Source organism: Anas acuta, chromosome 24 (assembly GCF_963932015.1).
Source record: "Anas acuta chromosome 24, bAnaAcu1.1, whole genome shotgun sequence".
In the NCBI taxonomy this organism is placed as follows: Eukaryota; Metazoa; Chordata; class Aves; order Anseriformes; family Anatidae; genus Anas; species Anas acuta.
Window position 1 is genome coordinate 4,203,119 of NC_089002.1, and position 16,496 is coordinate 4,219,614.

Consider the following 16,496-nt stretch of genomic DNA (forward strand, 5'->3'; position numbering starts at 1 on the left):
AAAACAAATAAATAAGAGAAAAAATGCCTGGATCCGAAAACAACAACAAAAAAAAACCCAACCCAACGCCCCCTTGAGCTGCGCCGTGCGGTCAACCTGCCGTGAATGGGGCCGTAGATTTCGGCTGGGTCGCAGCACAGAGCCGGGCTGTGCAGCCCGAGTTGTGTTTGCTCAGGGCCCAAGCCACAACCCCCCGATCTGCCGAGCAGAATTACCCGCGGCTGGGCTCAAACACACAAAAAAATCTCGGCAAAATAACCTTCCCAAAAGCAGGAGGGAAGGGGAGGAGGGGAGCCCGCTCCGCTGGGTCCGCAGTGAATGACCCCACTGTTTTACATTTGCTGCTGAAAGATTTTTGATGAGTCACGAGCTATTTCTGTAAATAATAAAAAAAAAAAAAAAAAAAGGAAATGGACATTTTTTTAAAAAAATAAATAAATAAAAAAAAGAAGAAGGGCCCCACGAAACATTCGTCTTTTGAAGATGGAAAAATTAAAGACTTCCCCCTCCCCTCCGCTCTGCGCTCCGGCCCTGGGGGCTTTGTGTGCAGCTGGCAGGGACGCAGCGGCACGCGAGGGTCCGGGTCGGGCAGCACCGTGCTGCACGTCTTGGAGAGACCCCACCGCTGCCACCCCTTTGGGGACCTCAGGGGACCATGGCTGGGGCTCACCAGGGCAGGGGGCTCAGCTGCTTGGGCTGCCCGGGCTTTGAGCAGCTCCAGGGGTCCCACAGGTGGCCAGATTTGCTCCTGCTCCCCAACAAGCCCCCTTTGTTCTCCCTCCCCATCCTGGTGCGCAGGGAAGCGCAGGTTCCTGGTGAGGTTTGTGGGTTTTCTGCCCAGCCCTGTAAGAGGTGAGGCGCTCGGAGAGGGCAGCGTGGCAAAAGTGGGCGCGTGCAGCCAGCCAGGCAGCGTGCTCCACCGCTTCCAGGTTGTCTTCTTCCTGGCTGCTGAAGCCCAAATTACTCTTCCCATCACTTTTTATTTCAGCAATCCTGACCCGCAGGCTGAAATCCTCAGGTTGTTCCAAAACTGCCACCAAGCCTGGGTGATGGTGACACCGAGGTTGGGGTGCGCCTCGCACCCATCCTGGCACACAGCAGCGAGGAGCTGAGCCCCCTTTGCCCCTCGGACCCCCCCCGTGTTCCCCCTGCTGTGAAGGGCTCTCAGCTCCGGACACGCTGTGACACTGGTACTGAATTGGCCGCGCTCTCCATCTCTCCGCAGGGAATACTTTGCTGTCTGAGTGGCAAGAGGAAAATAAATCAGCTGCGCGCAGTCAGAGCATGTCCGTGGGCTGCTCTTACAGTAACTCGTTTGTGCCCTGTCTGGGGTGTAAAAGGCCAGGGGCGTGCACAGGCCCAGAAGCAAAACCAGTGCAAAAGAGCCGAAAGCACGGCGCAGAGCCGCTCGCCGCTCCTTTGGCCACATCCCTTCCTGACCGCAGTCGTTGCAGTTCCTTCATGCTGATTTAAGAAAACGCAACAAAACACCCAAAAGCATTCCCTCATTTTTCTTTTTTCTTTTTCTTTTTTTTTTTTTTTTGTTGTCGTTCTTTTTAACTGTTCGAAAGCCGGCCCAGCTGCGCCTATCCAGATTCGTTTGTTACCGGTGGCAGCCTTTTAATTTAACGGTGGCAGGGATGAATTGGAGTAACCGGGGTGGCGATGGGAGCGTGGTGCAGGTTCAGGGACGCACACGCTTGCTCCGAGGCAGCCACTCACCTATGGCACATCCCAAAACGGGGCTCAGCTCCCAGCAGAAAAGCCCGTTTTGTGCTCCAGGACTGGATAAACTCCCCCAGATTTCGGGCAGAGCATCAGGGCGGTGGAAGAGGAGCACCCAGCAGCACCCAGGAGGGGAGAGCTGCGAGGAGGAGCGGGCTGGGTGCCTCCTGCTGCCGTGCGCTGCGTGCTTGGGGTTGCTCCGGACCGGGGTGGCTGCTCCCAGTCTCTTTTCCCGGCCACTCACTGGTTTAGCAATCAAACCAAGGCAGCTTTCATGTTCCTAGCAGAGGAAAACAAAACAGAAAGAAACAACACACACAAAAAAAGTTAAAAAAAAAAATAAGGCGGGGGGGGGGAAATGTTTCAGCTTGAAAAGCGACGAGCTGTTTCTCCAAGTGTTAAATCAATCAAAGCCACATGCTCCCCCCAGCGATCCGCAGCCCGTGCCGAGCCCCACGCGCTGTGGGAGTTGAGGATGGGGTCGGGGTCTCTGCGTGGCTCCTGCACCCATGGGTGCTGGCTGGGGGCCGTGTGTGGGGGGGGTCCTGTTGGCACGGGCACGTTCAGCGCGCCCCAGGAAGACACCGGCGAGCTGGCTGCGGTTCAAAGAGCCCTGGAAAAGGCCCACTGGAAAAAAGATTAAGGAAGTTTGGCCGAGACGGAGCAGCGGAGGGAAAGGGGATATAGCAGTCTATTAATATTGGCAGGGTCTAGACGCAGATGGGAGCGAGCCATCTCGCTGCGCTGCGGAGCAGGGGGGCTGCGAGCTGGCCGGGGGCCACAGCGGTGGCCAAAACCTGCTCCCAGCCCCATCCCTGTCCCTCTTGGTGCTGCGGCTCCAGCTGGGACTCGGAGCACGGAGATTCAGGGAGAAAAAATAATAATACAATGGCCTAAAGCTCCTGGTGGCAATGGGTTCCCCGTGAAGTCGATTCCCCGGTGGCGGTGCCAAAATCTCCCCGCTGTTGCTGCGTTTTGGAAAGGGCAGATCCCGAGGCTGCACATCTGGCCCTCGTTTCGGAGATGCGTGCCGAAAGCTTTTGCAAAAAAAATACTTCTGCTCCTCCAGCCGCGGGTGCCGAGGCGTCAGAGCTGCCCCTCGCTCGGTGTCGGGATGAACCCAGCTCCGTGTGTGCCCCTGGATGGCCCTGGGGGGACGTGGGGGCTGTGGGGTAGGTGGGTGCTGGGTGCCCGCTGCTGCTGAGTTCAAAAAGCCTCCGAAAACCAAGCACTGAAGGTGCTGGTGGAGGCGCTTTGGTGCACAACTGGTCTTTAACAACAACAAAAAAAAAGGAGCAGGAAAATTTCCTAAGGGCAGAGGCAACAGCTCTTCCTTACCAGTTGTGAACTTCTCAATTATTGGTTTTGTGTTTGGTTTTGGTACTGGCAGATCCCCCACTGCAAGGGAACTCCAGCGCCCATCCGACCACTCACCTTCTTCCCAGCCTTTGGAAAAACCCTTCCCGTACCGGCGGGATGGAGCAGGGGCTGCTTGGTGCATGGGGTGAGGAAGAGGAGGGACACCACTGCTTGAGCTGTGCCTTTCTTGGGGCCGCTGCTGCTTCATCCCGTCCCGTCCCATCCCATCCCATCCCATCCCATCCCATCCCATCCCATCCCATCCCATCCCATCCCATCCCATCCCATCCCATCCCATCGACTCGAACCTGCAGAGAAATCCCGACTCAGCTTGTGCTGGGAACCCCCAATCCCTCCGTTTTCCACAGCTCACACCGATTGCACCCACAGACTTGGGGGGAGGAATTAAACCAATAATTTAAAAATCCGAGAGCGATGCTGCAGCCCCGAAGCCAGGCAGCAAAGCCCAGGGCAAGCCAAATCCCTTCCCTTGGCCATCCCCTTGTTGCTGAGGAGCCCACGGGGATGAAGAAAGCCAAATAATTCCCCCAGCACCGTGAGAAAGGCAGGCAGCAGCGATAGGTAATTTCTTTTATTGCATTTTATAATGCCGTTGTCCATACAGATTACATGCAGCTAGACCTACTGTACAAGGGTTTACCGTCTGCCAAAGCAGACACACGGAAGTTCGGAGTACAAATACACAGCAATGCTATTTCCTTTATACAGCACGAGGGAGGCGGCGGCGGGAGGGGAAGGGGGCTTTATACACGTCCCCCCCCCTCCGCCTCCCCTCTGGCCCCAGCCCTCGGCACCCCCCCGGCCCCATCTGTGGGGTCGCCGTCCCACCTGGCGCCAAGGAGGAGGATGGGGGCAAAAAAAATGGGGGAGAAAAAGGAAAAGGAGGCGGCGGGCATGGTGCTTCCCAGCCCAACGAGGGGGGGGCAGCGCCGGGACCCCCCCTCCCCGCGTCCCCTCGCCCCTCCTGGGCTGCACCAAGCGCGGCCCCGTGCCCGTCAAGGGGTTTCGCTGGGGCTCAGGGGGTCCCCAAACCCCCGGTTCTGGCCCCGTTCCCCACCTTGCACAACTTTTCCAGGACAAAAACCTAGATTTGGGGCTTTTTCTGGCGCGGGACGGGCATGTAAACAAAGCAAAGAAACCCTTTGGTTTAATGCAGTTGGGGCTCCCCTCCCGGCAGCACCCCAGCCCCTGCCCCTGGGCTCCCTTCCCCACCCCGGCTCTACCAATTCTAGCTATCCTGCGACAAAAAAAAAAATAAAAAAAAATAATAAATCATTAAAATAAAATAAAATTAAAAAAAAAAGAAAGGCCGACACAGAAAACGGAGTGATTCCTTCAGGACACCAGTGAGAGAGACCAGCAAAATGCCTTTACTTACAGAGAAGTGCCCACAGCGCTCCGCTCAGCGACGCCCCGCCGGGGGAAAAGCGGCAGCAAACGGAACAAAAAAAAAATCCCAAATAAAAAGCAAACAGTCCGCGGTAGTAAGGTTTCAACCCAGTATATATAAATCTCAGTATATACAGACGTACAACTCTGCCACACGGTGCGTTTGGTCCTTGATCCTTCCTTCTCTCCCCTCCCCGTGCGCCAGGCGCGTGTTTGAGGTAAGACGAGCAGAATTTGGTACAAATTCACACCGGCAAAAATAAAACACGCGCCTAAGGGCGGCGGGGGCGGGCAGGGGGGGCCGGGGGCTCTGTACCTGTGTGTGGACGTGACCCTGCAGGAGCGGTTGGGGTGGGGGGGGTAGGGGGCACGGGAACGAAACCAATTCACCCCTGAGTATCCAAACGGGCGCGTTTCGCCTCAAATCCCCGGCCGCGATTCCCGTTTCGGCCGGGGGAGAGGCACGACTTGGAGCCACGTGACTTCCCAAATCTGTGCATGTTTAAAAAGAAAAAAAAACCAACAAAAAACCCTAAAAACAGAACTCCTTTATATTTATATATTTACTTTCATATATATATAATATATTTATAGTGCTCTCGTGAGCCGGGACCGCGGTAACAACCTAAAGGGCGCGGAGGGGTCCGGGGGTGCCGGCATGGAGCCCCCAGGCAGGTGGCTCGCCCTGGCTCTGAGGGGGAATTTTGGGGTCTGTACCGCTGGAAAAGGTAAAAAAATAAACCCCACAGCCCGAGCGGGAACCGTGGCGGGTGCTGGAGGGGCTCGCCAGTGCCGGGGGCGCTTCCTGCGTGGACCGCGCTTGGGTTTGGCCACGCTTATGGAAGAAAATGGGGTTGCAGAGGTGCTAATGAATTAAATCCGAAGAGAGGAAGGAGCTTGGTAAAAGAAAAAGAAACTGGGGCAGGTACCAAAACTCCTAAATGGATAGGGGCGCTTTGAACCCATGCACAGCCTGGAGCCAGGTGGATGCCGGGCAGGAGCCACCAGCAAAACGGCTCCAGGGTGGCTGGGGGGGGCACGTTTGGGCACCCCCCCTCCTGCCTGGCACCCCCCTGGCAGGGCTGGGTGCCTCCGGCCCCATAGGGCTGGGATCAGGACCCCGCTGTTCCCTGCATCCCCTACAGCAGCATCGAAAAGTCCAGCAAAAAGGGATGGAGGGGTGGGAGAGGGGGGAAGGACCCCCAGCATTTTGATGGATAAAGCCAAAAAAAAATCCCCCTAAAATGGGAGGAAAAAGGTCCGGATGGATGCAGGGAGTCCTGCTGGGGGTGAAACACTCGGGGCTGTCAGAGCTGCAATGGGGAGGGGTCTGGGGGGGGGTCTGGGGGCACGAAATGCCGCGGAGGCGCCCACCCACCCCTCCGTGCTCCCGCGGGGCAGGGCAGCAACGCGGCGGCTGTAAACTCAGCTAAAACAATAACTTAAAAATCCAAAAGCTGGGAAAAAATAATAAAAAAAAAAGAAAAAAAATACAAGAAGAAGAAAAAAAGGGAGCAGGGAACCCCCCCCCCCAGGCTTGGACCCTCTTTGGTGGAGACCGGGGTCGGCGAGCAGGGAGGCTGAAATTTGGGTTGTGCGCCTGCGATTTTGGCAGCGGCGATGGAGCGAGTGGGGCTGCTGGCGCAGGGAGAAACAGGGGGAGAGTGGAGACACCTAGCGAAGGCCGGCACGGCACGGCACGGCGAGCTGGGGAGGATTTTGCAGCTTTTTTGTTTGTTTCGTCTCGTTTTTTGAAGGAATTTGGTGCAGGGGAAGCGGAGGAGAGGATGCCGGTGACCCCCCATCGCGGTCCCCAGCGGGGTGAGCCCACGGGTCTCAGTATCCCCTGGGTGGTGTGGGGGGGTCACAGGGGAACCCCCCCATCCCTGCAGCCGCCCGGTGCTGAGGCTGCAGTGGGCAGAGAGGAGAGGTCGGGGTGATCCCAAATAGGGGTGCACCCCGGGGGCGCACGCTGCAGGGTCACGGAGCACCTCGGGAACATCACGGAGGTGACGCGGGGGGGGCAAAGAAGCGCTCCCCAAATCCTGCTGGTCCCAGCCCTCCCTCCTGCTGCTGTGCCGAGGGCCCCCATGCCCCACTTCCAACCCAAAACGCAGCTCCTGGGGCACCAGGCTCCCCCCCCAGGACCTGCAGGGGGCCAAGGACCCCCAGTCCCAGAGCGTGTCCCCACCCCACGCTACCGGGATGCCCCACGCAGCCCTGGCTCTGCCTGCTGTGAGGTCTGCAGGCAGAGAGGGGGCAAAAAGATTTGGGGGGGGACACCAGGACCGCTCTGGGGGCTCCAGCTCCCAACCCCGTGCTCCCTGCCACACACATTTATGCCCCGCAGCAGAGGAAAACGGTCTGACCCTACAGAAATGCTGGAGCCAGGTGGCACCAACAGTCATGTCCTTCTCCAAAACACAGCCCGCAGCCCGGCTGAGCACCCCCTGGGCACAATGAGGGGGGGGATAACTGGTCCCCAAGGCCTGTATGGGGCCCTGGGGGGAGCACAGCCTGGCCCCGGGTACCCCCATCACCACCAGAGAAAGAAAGAGCAGGGAGAAGAGGGGTGTTTGGTTGTGTCGTTCTCGTTATTATTAACATTTCTTTTTGGCATCAACACCATCTGGTCACCTGAACTACGGCCCTTCTGGCTCTGGACATCTTTTGGTATCTCCCCACCGGGACGCAGACGCTCGACGCGCACAAAAAGGAGAACGGAAAGGGGAGAAATGAAGGAACGGGGAGAGCCCGGGCTCCTGAGGGCACAGCACCGAGCACCCACATCGCCCCAAGACCCTTGGGGCACCCGGCCTGAGCCCCGGCTGGGGTTTCCCAGCTGGATTCTGCACGCCAGCCTCCTCGTGGGGGTCCTGCAGGACCACAGCCCCCCCTGGAGAACCCGGCACGGCTTCGGAGGAGGAACCGGGTGCACGGAGGACACAGGAGCCGTTCCCTGAAGCCCAACTCGCCCTCAAAACCATCTCAACCTTTTCGCGCCGAGGAGGAGCCGAAATTTTGTCCTTGCTGCCCGGCCAGGGACGGTCATCGTTGTCGGGATGCCACCAGCCCCTGGTGGTGCTGGGGACCGGAGGGCTCGGGGAGGACGGCACGCAGGGGTCGGGGACCTGGCGGTGGTGACCACGGGGTGACATGAGCCAGGTGGCACACGCAGGGTGAGGGTCCCACCGACGCTGCTCCTCATCCTTCCCCAACGCGAGGCGCAGGACAGCGGCGTAAAGCTGCAGCAGAGGGCTCGGCCCCGTTTCTGCGGATTCTTCCCCCAAAAGCTGGCTGGAAGGGGAAGATCCCCAGGTCCTCCTAGTGCAAAACCCGCCGGGGAACGGGGCTCGAGGGCGGGCTCCGGCCTCCTCGGGGTGCTCGATGGCAGAGGGTGGCACACGGGGTGCGCAGGGGACGTCCTGGAGCTGCGTGGTGCCGGCCCCCGCCACGCGCCACGGGGCCAGGGGACGGAGGAGCCTTCCTCGGGGCACGGGGAGGGAAGGAGGGACAATTTCGGACAGAAACAACCTACCATCCTCGTTCGCCAGTTACTAACCAAGGGAGGAAGGGAGACAAAGTTCACCTCTGGGGGTCTTTCGTTTCTCGTTTTCGCTGCACGTTTCCCCGCGCCAGGGACCTGTCAGCCGGGGAGGGGACGCGCCGGCAGCGGCAGCTTGCACCGAGGAAACCCTTCTGGAAACCTTTTTGCTTTGTGGAAGTGCCTTGAAGAAAACGGGTCGGCGCCGGAGGTCACCTTGGGGAGGTGGGAGCCGTGGCTTTGTGTCTCCAGGAGGGACAGGGTGGGGACGCGCTCGCCCCTCGGGCGGGAGGAAGGGGTCCTTAGGACAAGTCTTCCACCGGCAGCTCCTCCTCCAGGTCCCTGTCGTCGGCGATCGTCACATTCTGGTTGGTGGTGGCCAGGAGCGAGACGGGCCTGCTGTCGTCCTCGGCCTCGGCTGGTTCTTCCTTCACGTGCACTGGGTGGCTGCTGGGAGGGAGGAGAGCGGGGCTGAAAGCCTTCAGCCTCGGGGACGGGGTCCCGATGGCCGCAGCAAGAGGGTCACCCACTCTCGGGGACCCCGTGCTGCCCCTTGCCAGGGGGACACGAACCACAGGAGGCAACGAGCAGCTCCCAAACCCCAAAACCCCACGCTACCACCACCCTTTAACCCCAAACCCTTCTTCCCCTTGCACCCAGAGGGGACACGGGTGTCCCTCGTCCCCCCAACGGACCTGTACTGCTGCGGGGACAGGCGGGGGCTGTTGCTGCCGTTGCTGTTGACCTGCTCCACCGTGCTGCTCACGTCGTCGTGGCCCACGTGCAGCATCCCGCTGGCGGAGCTGGTGTTGATCATGGTGGGGCTGTTCAGCAGGGGGAAGCTGCTCTCCGCCAGCGCAGCCTGCAACAGAAAGCGGCTCGAGGGGTGGCTCAGGCTAGGGGCGAGTGGGGACAAGGGGGGAAATCGCCCCAAAATGGGGTTGCTACGGAGCAGCAGAGGCTTGGTGCTCCGCTGGGATGTGATGGGGGTCACAGGATTTTGGAGCCAAGATGGGCAAATGGGGTGAAATTGCTCTCGGCGCACAGCTTGCCGCATGCTCCCGGGGTTGGGGACGAGCCAGAGCATCCTCACCTGGTAACTCGCGTTAAGTGCTCCGTAACCGAGTCCTGAAATCATGTTTTTGACTAAAGTCGGACTCCTGCAGAAGACACAAAGCAGACCCATGCCCGTGTGAGCGCCCCCGGCCCCGAGGCGTGCCGGCTCGGCACCAGGGGGGGACACCCAAACCCGCACCCACCCCGTCATCTTTGGTGGCCTTCGCTTTTGGTACTCGTGCTCGTCGACGGTCCAGACGGCTCCCTTGACGTTCTCCACGCGCACGAAGCACTTGTGCAGGCTCAGGTTGTGGCGGACGGCGTTCTGCAGGTGCAGGAGGTGTCAGAGCTCGTAGCACAGCCCACACCCTGCTGCCCACCCCCTGCCACCTCCTCCTCTTCCTCCTCTTCCTCCCCCAGCCCCTGGTGGTGCCACCACGGCCACCCGCAACTTGGCGGCGGCAGAGCCACCCGGGGCTGCGGCGAAACGCTCGCCCTGTGGGCACCCGGAGGGTTTTAGGAGCCGAGGTCCTGAGCCAAACACAAGCCACGGCCCCGTTTTGTGAACCCTGGCCCAATGCCAGGCACTGAGGAAGATGGAACAAGGGACAGGGACAAGGGACAGGGACAAGGGACACGTCACGGCACCAAGGACCCCGGGGCACGGCCACTGTCTCCGCTGCAGCTCGCTGGGAGATGCTGAGCGAAGCTGGCTGATCTTCTCCTTTCTTTTCTTTCCCTCCCCACCCTCCCTTTTTTTTTTTTTGGTCCTTTCCCTCCCTTTCTTCTTTACGTCGCCCATCTTTACATTTCTAAATGTAAAATAAAGAGACGCACACGTAGGCAGACAGCGCAGCCCCGAGAGATACCAGCTCCCTTTTCCCCTTCCAACTCCCTGCCATTTGCTACTGCCCCTATTTCATTACCAATTTTAATTTGCCTCTAATTAAATCCTGTGTATTTTTCCGACTCACTTGCTAATCCATGAGGGAGGCAGGAGGCTGGAGTGGAATCTCTCCGAGCTATAATTACAAAGGGCCTAATCACGCCGGGGCTCTGCCTTTGAATAAATTTCCTTGCATTAAGGGTCTCAGATTCTCTGCCTTGCAAATGAGAATGACCCCAATTTCAGGAAGTTGGCCTCGGAGGGTTTTTTTTTTTTTTTCTTTCTTTCTTTTTTTTTTTTTTTTTTATTTCGAGTCCTGATTCGTGATGAGAGACTAATTCGTTACGCTAAAACATTAACAGCAATTTAAAAGGTCGGACGGGGGCTGTATAAACAAAGGAGGCGGCCAACACAACAAGGCGAAAGGAGCCACCAGGACCGAACCCCCCGTGCTGGGAAGTGGTCGAGTTCCTGGAAACTCACCCCATTGCGCTGTCCCCCCCTGCTTTTTCTTTCTCATCTAAGGACAAAACCAAAGCTCGGCTCCTTCCCAAATCCTCCATCCTCCTGTCCACTGACTCTGTGTCCCCGTGGTCACGGTGGCCACCGGTGGCCCCGGCCGTGCCATGGTGCTGTGGCCAGCAGCCAGGGCCCCCCAGGGGATGCTCGGAGTGGGGCAGAGCTGGGTACCCCCATCCCATCCCGCTGCCACCGCTGCTCTCCCTGGGTTTGGGACGTGCCCCGCATCGGGGCAGCTCTCCTCAAGCTGCCGTCACCCCGAGCCAAACGGACCGAGCTGGAAATCCCAAAAGGGAACCCCAAAAAAAACCACTTCGAGGCCAGAGCCGAGGTGAGGACGCAGCACCCAGCCCCCCCGTGCGCCCCCAACCCAGGTCTGTGCGCCGGGGCCAGGATCCGGCCGCTGCCCTTGAACCCCCATCCCCTGGCGAGCAAACACAGGACTTCCTCCCCCCGCCGGGGCCGGATCCTGCCCCACGGTCCCCTTCTTCCTTCCTGTGCACGCTGGGGGCTCCCCGTCCAAACAAAGCTGATTAAAGGCAGCGCCGAAGTCCCCCCCCCTCTGTGTGTGTCCCCCTCCCCGGACAACCCGGTGCCACCGAGGCATCGTCGGGGACCAGTCTGAGATGGAGATCAAATCACTGCTGGCACCTGGGGGGCTGGAAAATTACCCCCTGGCTGTCCCCCCCCCAAGCAGTGGTGGCCCCCAGACCACAGCAGCAGCCCCCCCCCCATGGCACAGGGGACACGCAGGTGGCACCGGCAGGCGGTGGATGTCACCAAAGTGCCACCAAAGCTCAGGCCACCCCGGGCAGGTGATATGGGGGGGTGAGGGGGGGGCTCCTGCCTGGTTTTCCCGTGGCTTTTGTATTTTCTCAGGGTGTTTGTTTAGTGCCAGACTCGGCTGCTCTGTTTGCTTCTCATCTTTGCCTTCTCTAATGATGTTTGCTTTATGCCCCCGGCCCCGTTCCCCCCGCCCCGCAGCGCTGGGCATCCCCCCGGGACCCTCCCCACTGTAGGGATGGAGTCCCCCCCTTGTCCCCTGCCTCATCCCGGGGGGGGCAGCAAAGGTAGGAGACGAGGGAGGAGCCGAAATGTTTTTTTTTGGGAGAGGAAATACGTTTTTTTTTTTTTTTTTTTTTTTTTTTCCTGCGCATCCCCCTCCTTCAAAAGGAACCTGGCCTTGGGCACGGAAAGTTGCGAGGGGATTCGGCCACCCCCAGGCCCTTCTGAATCCCCCCCCCCCGTCCCTTTTGGTGACAAAACAGGAAAAAACAAAGCAAAAAAGGGAAATACACAGGATGGGGACAGCCCCCCTTGGAGACCACTGTGGTCCCTGCTCTGCCCCACGGCCAGACACCGTTCTGGGGGCAATGGGACACATCCTACCGGCCCCACGCACCGTCCCCAAATCTTCCCATCCTGTCCCCAAACTGGGGACGGCAGCAGGGGCTCAGGGGGTTGCAGGGCCCCGTGCACAGCAGGGACACGGTGCAGCACGGCTGGGCTTGCAGTGCTGCCTGTGTGCCGTGAGGGGGACTCCAGGCTGCCACCGGGCTCGGCGAGCACCGGCAGCGGCCGCCGAGGTGCTCGGGGCGAGCTGGGCGAGCCGGCGGAGCCAAAACGCTCCTTTTTCACCCCAAGTTTGCTGCCGAGACCCACGCTCCTGCTCCCGTTGGCTCTGCTCTTCAGGAGCAACGCACGGGGACCCCAGGCTCCAGAATCACCAATTCCTCCTTCCCAACCTTGTTTGCTCCAATTTTGTGTCTTAAAATCTAAGTTTTAGTCGCTTTGCTTCGTGTTACTGTGCCGCGGGAGACAATAAATCAGTCTCCCTGCTTGGGGTAACGACCCCTCTTTTCACAATAACCCCTTTCATCTCTAACACGTCTTTTTTTTTTTTTTTTAATTCTCTCCAATTTGGTGCTTTCTAAACAACCGGCAAGCTGCACGATCCACGCGTGCCAGCCCAGATGGGTTGCACCATGCCCAAACTGCCCCCAGCACCCTGCCCCGGGATGCTGAGGGGTGCCCGCACCCTCCAGCACCCCGCGGGTCCTCCAAGAGGGGCTTTGGGGCCAAGGGACCCCTCCGGCTCCCTCCTTGCACCATAAAGCCCCCAAAACCAGGCCGGGAAGCTCCATGGGGGGGGGAAGGAAAGGCACCCGTTGGGGTCCTGCTGCTGGTCCCATCCCATCTACCCCTCGCCCAGCACCCGCGTCCCTGTCCCCGAGCCCCAAGCCGCCTTTAGCCAGCTGCCGTTCGCTGAGTGCCACCAGCCCCCGGGTTATCATTAACCTTGTTTGCTATTTCGAGTGCCTCGCTCTCCTCTCTCTCCCCTTCTCCTGGCGCTGAGACGTGCTGGCTCTGCTCGCCCCCCCCCTCCCCGGCTCCTCGCCCTGCAAAGAGCCGCTGCTTCCCAAAACACGGCCCTTGGGGCGCTGGGACGGATCCCACCACACAGACAAAACCTCCCCAGAATCCAGGGATGGATTTCAGGGGGGGAAAAATGCTTGAATTTATCCATAAAATCATTTCCTACGTGATTTCAGAGCTGGGCAACGAACCAGTCCTTGCGCACGGGGTGGTGCCTGCACAAACCGGTGCAGCAGGGGACGTGGCCACCCCGCATGGGGGACACACGAGCCCCGTGCCCGAGCGGGGGCTGCGCTCACCTTCCAGGTGGCCGTGTTCCTCCTGAAGTAGGCGAACATCCGCGTGAACCAGTTGTAGATTTCATTCAACGTTAGCTGCCTGTCGGGGGTCTCCAGGATGGCCTGGGGAACCAGAGAGAAGGACGAGAGCATCACTCGCACAGCCCGAGCGCACCCGAGGGCAGGATTTAGGATTTGGGGAGGGGTCCCTGGGGACTCCTCTCGGCTCCCACCGTACCAAGAAGGCAGGGAGAGGGCAGCTTGCCCACAGCAAGGTTTTGGGAGCAGGAGCTGAACCAGCACGGCGCAGGGAAGCACTCACCTGCCGGATGAGCGAGGCGTACGTGAAGGGCGGCCGGACGTCGGCGTTTTTGTAAAACTCGTGATTCTGTGCAAGTTCTGCCGGGGAGGGGGACAAAAAGGGGACAGGGGAAGGGTGAAGGGCCCCGATATCGGAGCCGGGGAGGGTGCCGGTCCCCGGGGCCCCGTGGCGATGCCCACCTGAGGATATCGGGGTGCAGAACTTCTCCGAGTTCCTCCTGCGGATGGGCCCCACGTTGTGTAAAGTGGAAGAGCTGATGACGGAGGGGCCCTGCCGCAGCGGGGTGATGGGCGCCGTGGCGGAGGTGGGGGGATGAGGTAAACCGTCGGGGAACGTGTCCGAAGTGCTCTTGGAGAGGGTGGCACTCGAGACCAGGTTCAGCTGCGGGAAGGGAGAGGGGCTGGGCACTGGCACGGGGCGGGCGCGGGGCTGGGTGGGTTGCGGGAGCCTCCCCCCGTGTGCCAGGAGGGGGTGCACAACGCAGGGCTCGCTGTGGGGGTGTGACACGACTGAGGGATGGGGATGGAGCCATGGGATGGGGACACAGCCATGGGATGGGGACACAGCCATGGGATGGGGACGCAGCTATGGGATGGGGCTGGAGCCGCGGGATGGGGATAAAATCATGGAATGGGGGCACAGCTGTGGGATGGGGACACAACCACGGGACAGGGACACGGCCATGGGATGGGGACGCAGCCCTGGGATGGGGATAAAACCATGGGATGGGGACAGAGCTGTGGGACAGGGACACAGCCACAGGATGGGAATAAAGCCACGGGATGGGGATACGGCCATGGGATGGGGATGCAGCCGCAGGATGGGGACAAAACCATGGGATGGGGACACAGCTGTGGGGTAGGGACACAACCATGGGACAGGGACACAGCCACGGGATGGGAATAAAGCCATGGGATGAGGACGCAACCATGGTTTGGGGACACAGCCATGGGATGGGGATGCAGCCACGGGACAGGGACACAACTGCAGGACAGGGACACCAAGCAACCTCAGCCAAAGGGGCAGCTGTTGGGGGGAAATATGGTGAGGGGGGGGACACGGGCGCAGGGAGGGGAAGGCAGGCTTACAGGTTGGCTGAAAGGCTTTGGCTCTGAAGGTCTCATGTGAAGGTGAGCCATCATTGCTTGGAGGCGCTCACTCTCCTTCGCCAGCTGAGGGAGGCAAGCAGCAGAGGGACAGGGTTAAGCGGTGCTGGGGGGGGCCCTGGGGGTGCCCCCCCGCCACCTGCCCAAGCCCCCAAACCCTGCTTTGCGCAGGGAGCATCCTCCAGTGTCCCTGCACGTGGCTGTGAGCCACCAGAGCCCCCCCCCCCCGCCACCTCCTGCCTGGTGCTGAGCCCCCCCCTCAGCCCCAGCGGGGAGCTCCTGCGCCGTGGGGGGGCCGCTGCTGCTCCGGCTCTGCGTGTGCAGCCGGATGAAAAATCTCTTGTGAAACGGAGCCAGCGTGGTGTGAGCCATCAGCACATCCCCATCCTGTCCGTCTGTCCCTCCCTGTCCTCCCCAGGTCCCTGCCGTCCCTCGTGCCAGCTGGGGGGGGCAGGACAGGCCCCCTCCCCGTCCCCTTGGGTCCCTCCAGCATCGTGCTCAGCCCCCTGCGTGCCCACCCATCCATCCGTCTGTCCACCCATCCATCCATCCACCTGTCCATATGTCCATCCATCCACCCGGACGGACGACATCACTTTAATTGTGTCCCCCCCCCCGCCGCCTGTTTACCCCCCCCGCAGCGTGGGGATGGGTGAAATATTCGCCGTGGCACCGGGAGGGATTTTGAGCTCGGCGGAGCCGATGGGACCTGACACCCGCTCCCTTCCCATCACCTCCCCTCCCCGCTGCGCCCCCTCAAACCCGCGCCCCCCCCAGCGTTCCCAACCAAGGCACGGTGGCCGAGTGACGAAGGGGTTAAAGGCAGGAGCCGGAGCAGAGTTTGCAGCAAGTTTGGAGCAGCTCTGATGCCTTCGCGCTGTCGCAGCGCTCATTAGAGCTGACAGCTCGCCCCTCGTGATGCAGACGCCCTCCGCCGACACAGCGGGAGCTCCGCGCTGAAAACTTTATAATTGGTAGCTCTGGTGGCAGGTTCTCCTCTCTCTCCTCTCCGCAGCTTTCTGCGAGCCCTTCAGGTATTTTTTTTTTTTTTTTTTTTTTCCTCCCTCCCCTCTTTAAGCCCCGGTAATTGCTTTCAACCTCGTGCTTCGGCGAGGGCTGGGGAAGAGGCTGCGAGCGCACGGCACCGCGCAGGCGGCTCTGCAGCCCCCCTGGCAAGGGGAAAGGGGGGGGTTGGGGGCTTTGCTGAGTGTCCCCCCCCCAGCTTTACAGCACATTTTGTGCCCACCTTGATGGGCACAAACTGCTCCGAGCCCCTGGGAGCCCTCAAATACAGGAGCTGGGGCTGCCAGGAGAGAAGTGAGAACACCGGACCCTGTGTCCCCCCTCTCTTTGCCCCCCCCCCCACGCCAGCAGGGGCTTCGTGAGCCACCCCAGGCAGGGACAACGTGCAGAGCCCTGTCCAGCCCTCCAGCATCCTTCACAGCTTCCAAGCCTCACGAGGAAAAACCTCCAAAACCTCCGTTTCCTCCCACTCCGTCTCCTCCCGTCCCTATTCAGTGAATTACGCGCGGCACTTTGGGGACCTGGAGGTGGTGGGGAAAGCACTATTTCAAGAACCGTTTTTTCCATAAATAGCACCCCAAAGTCAGGCTCCAGAGACCACGCTCGGGCACCTCAGCGAGCGGCCTGATTTCCAGCAGCCCCCTGGCACGGGCAGCGAGGCAAGCACAGGGCTGGGGGCACAGGCACTCAGCACCACCACCGAGGAGGACGTGGCTTATAGGACTTCGGCATCTCCTTGTACCCCCAGAAGGAATTTGGGGTGCTTTGGGCTGGCTCATCCCTTCCTCCAACACCAATATAACCGTGCGGGGATGCTGGTATTGACTGGGGAGCAGTTTTAGGGTCTCCATGCCCTGATGCCCACCAAGAAGACCACTGTGGGATCAGCCAA

General features: G+C 60.2%; 1 protein-coding gene across 11 annotated transcripts in view; it reads right to left on the minus strand.

Moving 5' to 3' along the window:
• Positions 1 to 3,661: 3,661 nt before the first annotated feature.
• Positions 3,662 to 16,496, minus strand: part of FOXP4 (forkhead box P4) — a 61,542-nt gene continuing 48,707 nt past the window's right edge. For 8 of the 11 annotated variants that reach the window (XM_068659736.1, XM_068659735.1, XM_068659733.1 and 5 more), the window contains 8 exons: positions 14,564 to 14,647; positions 13,655 to 13,856; positions 13,476 to 13,552; positions 13,175 to 13,276; positions 9,298 to 9,419; positions 9,132 to 9,198; positions 8,734 to 8,900; positions 3,662 to 8,488 (listed from right to left, as the gene is read on the minus strand). In XM_068659736.1, coding sequence (XP_068515837.1) covers positions 8,341 to 8,488; positions 8,734 to 8,900; positions 9,132 to 9,198; positions 9,298 to 9,419; positions 13,175 to 13,276; positions 13,476 to 13,552; positions 13,655 to 13,856; positions 14,564 to 14,647 — 969 coding nt within the window. In that variant the 3' untranslated portion in view covers positions 3,662 to 8,340. The remainder of the gene's footprint in view (positions 8,489 to 8,733; positions 8,901 to 9,131; positions 9,199 to 9,297; positions 9,420 to 13,174; positions 13,277 to 13,475; positions 13,553 to 13,654; positions 13,857 to 14,563; positions 14,648 to 16,496) is intronic. The other 3 variants (XM_068659737.1, XM_068659734.1, XM_068659732.1) reach the window with 1 other exon arrangement.